Source organism: Rhinopithecus bieti, unplaced genomic scaffold, assembly GCF_001698545.2.
Source record: "Rhinopithecus bieti isolate Rb0 unplaced genomic scaffold, ASM169854v2 scaffold_25396, whole genome shotgun sequence".
Taxonomy (NCBI): Eukaryota; Metazoa; Chordata; class Mammalia; order Primates; family Cercopithecidae; genus Rhinopithecus; species Rhinopithecus bieti.
In genome coordinates this window covers 1,566,864-1,576,984 of record NW_016812016.1, presented here as the reverse complement: position 1 = coordinate 1,576,984, position 10,121 = coordinate 1,566,864, and the positions used below count along the sequence as shown (strand labels likewise).

General features: G+C 41.1%; 1 protein-coding gene across 1 annotated transcript; it reads left to right on the top strand.

The window, feature by feature from the left end:
• The first annotated feature begins 348 nt into the window (after window positions 1-348).
• OTOR (otoraplin) lies at window positions 349-4,193 on the top strand. The gene is made up of 4 exons (XM_017895500.1): window positions 349-506; window positions 856-995; window positions 1,896-2,003; window positions 3,096-4,193. Exons 1-4 carry the CDS (start codon window positions 392-394, stop codon window positions 3,117-3,119), a joined length of 387 nt encoding a protein of 128 aa, XP_017750989.1. The 5' UTR covers window positions 349-391; the 3' UTR covers window positions 3,120-4,193.
• Window positions 4,194-10,121: the final 5,928 nt, after the last annotated feature.

The following is a 10,121-nucleotide window of genomic DNA, read 5'->3' as shown; positions in this document are numbered from 1 at the left end:
AACAGATTCCTACAGCTGGTATGTTTTTGCTCAGAAGCTGAAAAAAATTAGGAGTGAGTTAAAACTAAAAATGGTTTGATATTCTCATAGTCCTCTCAGCAAAGCCCTGCTGATTGATACAATAAACCACTGCTAAAGCGGCATTAACAATAGTGGACCATTTTGGATATTATCCGTGTGTAGAAAGACACAGAGTTTGACTCTGTTTGGAAAATCAGATGCTAAATAGCTCCTGAAACCGGGTAGCTTGCTATGCAAACAGAGGGGTGGTAGGCCCTTCTAATTGGCCAGAGTATTTACCCAGAGGTCTGGCTTTCACATAAAAGGCAGGAACCACTGGAGTCAGTCCCCGCTTCCACTAAGAGTTCGAGTTAAAACAGAAAAAAGGAAGATGGCAAGAATATTGCTACTTTTCCTCCCGGGTCTTGTGGCTGTATGTGCTGTGCATGGAATATTTATGGACCGTCTAGCTTCCAAGAAGCTCTGTGCAGATGATGAGTGTGTCTGTAAGGATTTTTTTATGCTTTTCATTATCTTTCTATTACATAATTGAAAATATATCCACTAATAGCATAAAATTGAATTGTACTTTGAAGTGGGTCTTCTCCAATGTGTATATTATCAACTTTGCTTCTTCTGGTCTGCATTTTGGTGTCTTACCATGGAGAATTCACTTGGCTGAGTTTTGTTGCAGCTTTAATATCTTGGCTGTCTGCTTTCTCTTGGATAGACACCAGCTGTAACCTGGAAATTATCAGTCACTCTGATTTCCTAGTTTTTCTAATATACACTGCCTTTTACTATTATAAAATTCAGGAGCCTAAAATGTAATCATTTATTTATTTTTTCTTCCAGATACTATTTCTCTGGCTAGAGCTCAAGAAGATTATAATGCCCCGGACTGTAGATTCATTAATGTTAAAAAAGGGCAGCAGATCTATGTGTACTCAAAGCTGGTAAAAGAAAACGAAGCTGGAGAATTTTGGGCTGGCAGTGTAAGATGAGATAATTTAAAATGAACACCTGTTGACACATATTGCTCTTAACTTTTCCTTGATTACCTACCTTCAACCTATTTTAATGCTTAATACTAGTTGTTAAGAACCGTGTAGCGATTGTAGATGGAAATGCAAAAATTCAGGTATAGTTGCTATTATTGCACTTTAAAGAAAGAAAGATCAATTTCATAACAAAACCAAGTGTAGGTTAATGTGATATTTTGGCAAAAAAGAGTCAAGAACATGGGGGCTTGAACATCCCAAAGAATTTGAATCTTATCCGAAAACGTCTGAGATTTGCCAAGTAGAAGGCATGTGTGTTGGCAGTGAGTCTAAGTATCAATATTCTTTCAGGAAACGTTGCACCCTCATTAATTCCAAAGAATCAGCGTTTTTCAGTTAAAATATACAGGGGTGGTCCTTGGGGAGGGATGAAGCAGGGTTGATTTTCTGTCCTCATCTGCAACCCTAAAGGTGAGTTCTAAATTAATGAAGGATTAAATTTAAATCCATTTAAGTCTGTTCATTTGAATTGTTGAAAACTGAGAAATTTGCATCATTTAAAATAAGCGTCTACAATACTTTAAAAAATGTACTGTCTTTATATATTTATGGGTTCAAAAAAGATTTCAGGCAACTCACAAGACTGCATAAAATAAAGTCATGCTAAAGTAGTGAAATTAGGCTGGGCCACTAAAGCGTAGATGCACAATTCCTGCGGGTTAACTTAGTGCTCCAAGTAAACTTCGGATTTTCCGCAGAGCCCCCTGGACCCCAGGGTGAAAGGGAGGTATTGGCAGCTATGATTTTCACCATCAGCAAAGAGGATGCCTGCGGGTTTCTCAGAAGACACTCAGCATCAGCTTTTTCCTGATTGCTATTCTTCTGGGCACTTAGGTTTATGGCGATGGCCAGGACGAGATGGGAGTCGTGGGTTATTTCCCCAGCAACTTGGTCAAGGAGCAGCATGTGTACCAGGAAGCTACCAAGGAAGTTCCCACCACGGTAAGCATCTCAAAAGTGACTAGACAAGGACTCAGATCTTGGGGCAACGTAGACTGGTGTCAAAAATGCATCATGCAACCTACAAGATGTATAGAACAAAGACCCCAGCTTTCAATGGTGACTTTTCTGAGATAGTGAGGTTTGGGGGACTATTTATAACTATTGTCAACGTTGAAAGATGAGTAAACTTTCTGTATACCACCCCTTTTGTTTTATTTAAGTTTGCTATTTTTTTGTCTCAACCTTTTCTTTATTTTTTCAGCTTCATTGGGTTATAATTGACAGATAAAAATTGCATACATTTAATGTGTACATTAGGTTTTGATATACCTTGTGAAATGATCATCACAATCAAGCTAGTTAACAGATATATCACCTCACATAGTTACCTTTGTGTGTGTGTGTGTGTGTGTGTGTGTGTGAAAACATTAAGATCTACCCTTTTAGCAAATTTCAAGTATACAATACAGTACCTCTTTTGTTTTAGATGCAAGTTATCTTGCAAAGCAGTCTATGTAACAAAGAAAGAAAACAAAGTCAGTACTAACTGACTCCTACTGACGGTTTTCACTAAAGATAGGCTGAGAAAAAAATTATCACATGTTATTGATCAAATCAAAATATTCTAAAACAATCTTTGAATGTCTTATTTTTGTGGTAAATAGATTCTATTTATGTATGAAATAAAATTATACTCTTCCTAATGCTCTGGGGTCCTGTAAACTCAGGACAGAAATAAAAGATGCTCTCTGAGCTACTTTGCAAGATGCTTGTTTTGAAGTGATTCTCCTGGAGCTAATTGCTGTGCTTCAAACACTGCCCATCCTACACAAATGGGACTCAGTTGTCATCACTTCTTAGCATTAAGCTGAAATCTGTCAGATAACCGTAAATTAAAGGTTCATTTGAGGATCTTCACTGTAAGTAGTTTTTGACTTAAAGTGGTAATTATTTCGTATTTTTTTGAGGTCAACCTTTACTTACTTGAAATTCAAATTTCTCTGATTAGAAATGATTTTAAATACAGAATCTACATCTGTTTTTTAGCCTAGCCTATTCAGTTCAATCTTTTTTGTTTTTGTTTTTTTCCAGGATATTGACTTCTTCTGCGAGTAATGCATTGGTTAAAACTACAAATAGAAAGAAAACACCAAAAATAAAGAAAAGAGCAAAAGTGACCAAAAAATGCATGTCTGTAATTTCTGACTGACAGTTTAAGAATCTGTTACCTTACAGAAGAGCGAGGGCTTAGGGGTTGGAGGTGGCAGATAAAAGAGGATTTTCAACTCAAATCTTGTTTCCTGCTGGCCTGGTCTTCCTACGAGCTAGAGCAGGGAAATGTTGAGCTCAAATGGATAAATTGAGACCAGAAAATTATTTTTTCAACCTAGAGAATCTCCTCTTACAGGGGAATGCATATAAAAGATCATGCATGTATAGTTATTTCTAAATAGTGATTCTTCCCAGCTCTTTGATTGCCCGTATTTAAAATAGGTGGGTCATAGGTGGGTCATGTTCCCTTTAGATATGACGTTTTCTACTCATTTGTCTTTCTAGTCAATTGGATTATTAATAAAGGGGCTGTTTTGTCAAGGAGTATTCTAGTATTTTTGTTACCTTTAATATTTGATGCCTTTTGGAGGTAAAGCTGTTGAGGGGGAAGAAGAGTTTTGGACCCATAGATGTTTGGATGATGTCTCTAATTTGTCATTTAGAAAAATCTCAAAAGTGATTTCAGTTTAATAACTTGCCTTCTAAATGATCAATTTACTTCTCCCCCAATTTTAAAGAAGTATGTGTATATTTAACAGGGGAAGGTAGTTTATTGAAATATTTTTAATGGAATAGATTTCCCTTAATATGTATCCTTGCTGGATATTATTCAAGCTTCAAGTCATCAAAAGACCCAGCAAAAAAAAAAAAAAAAAAAAACAGTCTGTAGGTTATTTTCTCTACTTCTATTCCAACTTTGAATTTCCTCTTCCTGTGCAAATTCCTCTAGTCAAGTGTGATATATCAAGAAATCTGAGGAGGATGCAGGTTTTGTGGTCCTGATGGGCCCACAAGTTTTTCTATATTTAACTGGAAATATGCTTTGATTTTGTGTTATTAATATAATTCTTTTGATGTAGTCATGGTTTTTTTCTTTGTTTGCATATGATTAAAATGCCTGTACTCTACTTAATGTCAAAATTTCTGAGTTTTTTCTTAAACATTTTTCACCTTAGAGAATAAAAGTGTGGGGGACTTGGGAATGAAGCTTGTTTTTCAGTTCTCTGTGATCTGGACATCCCCTAAGCATGAAGAAGAGAGCAGAAGAGGGCGTTTAGGGTTAGCCACAGGCTTGGCCCAGGGTCATTTTTTAGCTCTGTCAACTGTGATTTTGGGTGAATATCTTTTTACCAAATTCTTATCTAGGTCAGTCAAATAAAGTCGTACCAAAATGCAAAACACAATAAAACAAAATACCAATGTTTATTTGTTTCTATTACTTTATTCCAAAGAGGTTTCAAGTAGCATCTAGGGCTCTCGACACAATTTTAGAGTAATAGGTATTTATCCTATTTCTGCTTCTATCTGCCTCTCGCTTCCTGGCCTTTCCATTCCGGAAACACCAAGAATGCCTGAGATGCCCAGCACCCCCATTGCTCCCACCTGGCCTTAGATACACAGCTTCACTCCCCATGCATGGGACTTCCAGGGCAGAACTCCCTCCTTAACTCAGTCAGCTCCAACCCATGAAAACTGAGCTCTTCCAGGAGTTGGAAGGCCCTTGACTGATTTATATCTCTTGGGGCCTATCTGCATTAAACGAAAGCAAGCACTTGCAGGACTTTAAATACACGTCTGTCCTCTAAAAATGCAAATGGCTGACACTGGACCAGCAGCAGCAGCAGCAGCAGCTGGGCCTCACCTGGGAGCTGGTTAGGAGGCAGAATCTCTGCCCACTGCATGCCTTCTGTGTCAAAATACGCATTTTTAACAATAACTCAGGGGATTCCTGTGCACATTAAAGATTGAGAAACACTGATTTTAGTTCCCTCTACTCATCTTACAGAAAAAGAAATAAACAAAAGGCTAGAGTACATAGGAGATAGAGCAACTCTCTCCAAGTTAAACAACAGGATTGCAACATTCTCATCAGTACTTTCCCAACCCTACCACAGCACTATCTTGATTCTGCACTGATGTCTACCCAGAGAAAAGGAGGCAGAGTGTACCAGGGTGAGAGTTTGTGGGCAATGAGGCCTTTTGGGACCCCTTTCCAGTTGATGAATTGTTTGTCTCCCCTTCCCACTATGCGAAAGGGCATCTTAGCACCTCTAAAAGGTTGTCAACTGTTAACACAAGAATTTTAGTCTAACGATCCTTGAGGGAACTCTAACTTGTAGGCTTCCTTGATACCCCAAGCTAAATGATGTATATCTATATATCTCTTTACGTATCTGTATTAAATACATATATATTTTAGGCAGCCCAAGTCTTTGCTCTAGTTTATTAATCATGTACCAGGTAGTTGGGCCTGGCCACTTGAGTACCTATGACCCAGCTCCATTCTGGAGAGTCCCCGGCTACCCAGATGCATTCTGTTTTAGCCAAGATTAAACAGAACAAGGGTGCTGCTACCGTTTGTCTTTTAGTCTAAAGAGAGTTAATTTCATTTAGGAAGGGCTTAAGTTTTACTATGCAGCTTGTACTGCCTGCTTGTGAGAGAAAAAGAAGATGTTTAATCCTCCATCTCTGACCTCACAGAGTACGGGAAGTAAGACTCCTACCTATGGAAGAATAAAGAACCAATGCAGGGCAGTGGATGTGGGGAGGGAAGGCAGGTAGGTTTCATGAGCCAGCTTAGGGCAAGTGGTAGACTTTGTCTAGAGCAGAGCCCTTGCAAGGTATTACCAGGGCAGGATGAGGCAAGTAAAGAAACTGATCAGAGGTGAGAGGAGTCAGGGCATGGCACATGATAGTTGGCAACAAAATGAAATCATGTTGAAAGGAAGTGCGTTGGGTGGCACTCGTTGCTCTGAAAAGTTAGGTGATGATAAAAGATCCCAGGGCATCTTGGAGCTTTGAAATAACTGGGCTGCCATCTTCTAACTGTGCATACTTAGATAAGGTTCTGACTGTAACTGCAGGACCAGCCCAAACCAGACCTACTCTGTCGATAACAAAATGTTGAGCTGCCTTTTAAGTATAACAGAGCCCAAACCTGCAAGTCCTATTGCCCAGGCATGCACACTACAAAAAGCTTTGACCCCAATGATACCCAAAACCAACAAATCCTCCCTTTGGAACCAAGAAGACCAGGACAGGACTGGAACCTGAATGCGAGAACACTTTCAGAAGTGAGGGGTCTGTTGGCCCTAAAGATCTGGGGCTAAAATCCTCCTTAACATACCTTTCTGTAAATGGTCAAATTTAAAGCCCTCCAATCAGACCCTGCCAAGCCAACATCCCCAAATCCTTTCTCTTACCCACGGTGATGGTTAATATTGAGTGTCAACTCGATTGGATTGAAGAGTGCAAAGTATTGTTCCTGGGTGTGTCTGTGAGGGTGCTGGCAAAGGAGATTAACACTTGAGTCAGTGGACTGGGAGAGGCAGACCCACCTTCAATAGGGGTGGGCACCATCTAATCAGCTGCCAGTGTGACTAGGATAAAAGCAGGCAGAGGAACATGGAAGGACTAGACTGGCTGAATCTTCCGGCTTTTATCTTTCTCCTGTGCTGGATGCTTCCTGCCCTTGAATATTGGGCTCCAAGATCTTCAGCTTTTGAACTCTTGGACTTACACCAATGGTTTGCCAGGGGCTCTTGGGCCTTCGGCCACAGACTGAAGACTGCACTGTTGGCTTCTCTACTTTTGAGGTTTTGGGACTCAAACTGGCTTTCTCGCTCCTCAGCTTGTAGATGGCCTATTGTGGGACTTTGCTTTGTGATCATGTGTGCCAATTCTCCTAGTAAACTTCCCTGCATATGCACATATACCCTATTAGTTCTGTCGTTTTAGAGAACCCTGACTAATATACCCACTGGCCCCCAGAATCTCATGTTCTTCTCACATTGCAAAATATGATAATCTCTTCTCAATAGTCTCCCCAAATTTTAACTCATCCCAATATTAACTCAAAGTCCAAAGCCTAAACTCTCGTCTGAGACTCAGGCCACATACCTCCCGTCTATGAGCCTGTAACATAAAAAAAAAATTATTTACTCCCAAGATACAATGGTGGTACAGGCATTTGGTAAAAATTTCCATTCTAAGAGGGGAAATAGGCCAAAAGAAGAGGGCAGCAGACCTTACATGACTTTAAAACTCAGTAGGGCAGACATTAAACCTTAAAGCTCCAAAATAATCCTTGACTCCACGTCCTGTATTCAAGGCACACTGGTGCAAGGGGTGAGCTCTCAGGGCCTTGGCAGCTCCACCCCTGTGTTTTGCAGGTGAGCCCCATGGATGCTCTCATGGGTGAAGTTGAGTGCCTGTGGTTTTTCAGGCTCAGGGTGCAAGCTGCTGTTGGCTGTATCACTCTGGGGTCTGGAGGATGGTGGCCCTATTCCCACAGTTCCACTAGGCAGTGCTCCAGTGAGGACTCTGTGGGAGCTCCAACCCCATATTTCCCGTCAGCGCTGCCCTAGTAGAGTTTCTTTGTGGGGCTCTGGTACTCCTGCAGCAGGCTTCTACCTGACCACCCAGGCTTTCTAGTAAATCCTTTAAAATCCAGGGAGAAGCTGCCAAGCTTCCTTCACTCTTTTGCTCTGTGAACCTGTAAGCTTAACACCACATAGAAGCCACTGCGGCTTACAGCTTTTTCCTTCTGGAGCAACAGCCCAAGCTGTGTCTGGAGCCTTCTGAGCTGCAGCTGGAACTGGAATTGCCAAGGTGCAGGCAGCAGCATCCTGAGGTGGCACAAGGCAGCAGTGCCTGGGGCCTGGCCTCTGAAACCATTCTTTTTCCCTCCTAGGCCTCTGGGCCTGTGATGGGAAGGGTTGCCTCAAAGGTTCCTGAAATGCCTTCAAGTCTTTTTGCCCATTGTCTTGACTATTAGCATTTGACTCCATTTTAGTCATGCAATTCACTCTAGCAAGTGTTGCTTCCCAGCCTGCTTGGATTCCTTTCCTGAAAATGCTTGTTCCTTCTTTAAGACATGGCCAGGCTGCAAATTTTTCCAAATTTCTATGTTCTACTTTCCTTTTAGTTATAAGTTCCAATTTTAAGTAATTATTTTGCTTCCATCTCTGATTGTAGGTTGGTAGTTATGGCAGCCATACCATATCTTGAATGCTTTGCTGCTTAGAAATGTCTTCTGCCAGGTATACCCTAGGTCATCATTCTTAAGTTTAATCTTCCACAAATCCCTAGGACATGGACACAATGCAGCCAACCTCTTTGCTGGGGTGTAACAGAGATGACCTTTGCTCCAGTTCCCGCTAAGTTCCTAATTTCCATCTAAGACCTTGTCGGTTCGGCCTTCTCTGTCCATATTTCTATCTGCATTTTGGTCACAACTATTTAAACAGTATCTAAGAAGTTCTAAACTTTCTCTCATCTTCCTGTCTTTATCTGAGCCCTCCAAACTCTACCAACCTCTGCCTGTTACCCAGTTCCAAAACCACTTCCACAGTTTCAGGTATCTTTATAGCAATGCCAGACTCCTTGGTACCAATTTTCTGTGTTAGTCCATTTTGCATTGCTATAAAGAAATATCTGGGACTGGATAATTTATAAAGAAAAGAGGTTTATTTGGCTCCTGGTTCTGCAGGCTGTATAGGAAGCATAGCACTGGCATCTGCTTGGCTTCTGGTGAGGCCTCAAGAAGCTGGTACTCAGGTGGAAAGTGAAGGAGGGCAAACATGTCAGACAGCCAGAGAGGGAGCAAGAGAGGGGAGGAGGTGCCAGGCTTTCTAAAACAACAAGCTCTCACACAAATGAATAGAGCCAGAACTCACTCATTACCTTGGGGAGGGCACCAAACCATTCATGAATAATCCACCCCCATGACCCAAACACCTCCCACCAGGCCCCACCCAACATTGTGGATTACATTTAAACATGAGATTTGGAGGGGACAAACATCCAAACCATATCACCATCTTAGCAAGGATCACTCTTAGCAAGGATCACCATCTTAGCAAGGATCACTCTTAGCAAGGATCACCATCTTAGCAAGGATGGTGATATGGTTTGGATGTTTGCCTTCTCCATAGCTCATGTAACAACACCTCTGGGGGAACCGATCTCAAAAAGAGAGTTTCTCACCACAGTGTAAGCACCTTGAGTTTCCATAGCTTGATGACACTTGCTATGAGGATAGAAGTGTATTCTGTCCCTCTGCTTTCTTGATGCTAGAAGTCCAAGTCTCTGGTTAGAAATTTTGAACCTCACTGTGATAAGAGTCTTGTGCAAGATCCAAAGCACAATAAAGAGAGAATGCCTCCATAGACCACAACAGGTGCCCATCTGGAGACTGAGGTACTGGGGCTTTTACTCCTTTGTATTAGTCTGTTCTCATGCTGTTAATAAAGGCATACCTGAGGCTGGGTAATATATAAAGAAAAGAAGTTTAATTGACTCACAGTTTCACATGACTGGGGAGGCCTCAGGAAATTTACAATCATGATGGAAGGGGAAGTGAACACGTCCTTTTTCACATGGCAGCAGGAGAGAGAATGAGAGCCAAACAAAGGGGGAAGTCCCTTATAAAAGCCTTATTTTAAAACCATCAGATCTAGTGAGATAGTGAGAACTCACTCACTATCACAAGAACAGTATGGGGGAAACTGCCTCCGTGATTCAATTATCTCCACCTAGTCCCGCCCTTGATACATGGGGATTATTACAATTCAAGGTGAGATTTTGGGTGGGGACACAGCCGAACCATATCATCCTCCAAAAATGTATACATGGGTGTGGGATGCATGCCAATGAGAAGTTTATTCTGGATAGATTATGAGATTGCATGATTTTATTTTGAATATAACTTTTTAAAGTAATCCTAAAATAAATACGAGTGATTTGAATAGGCTATGTTTGACTGGTTTCCTCATATTATGCAAATGTCAGTGGAAGACATGAAGTGGGGTTCATTAGAGGTCTCAGAACCTCAGGAATTATTCC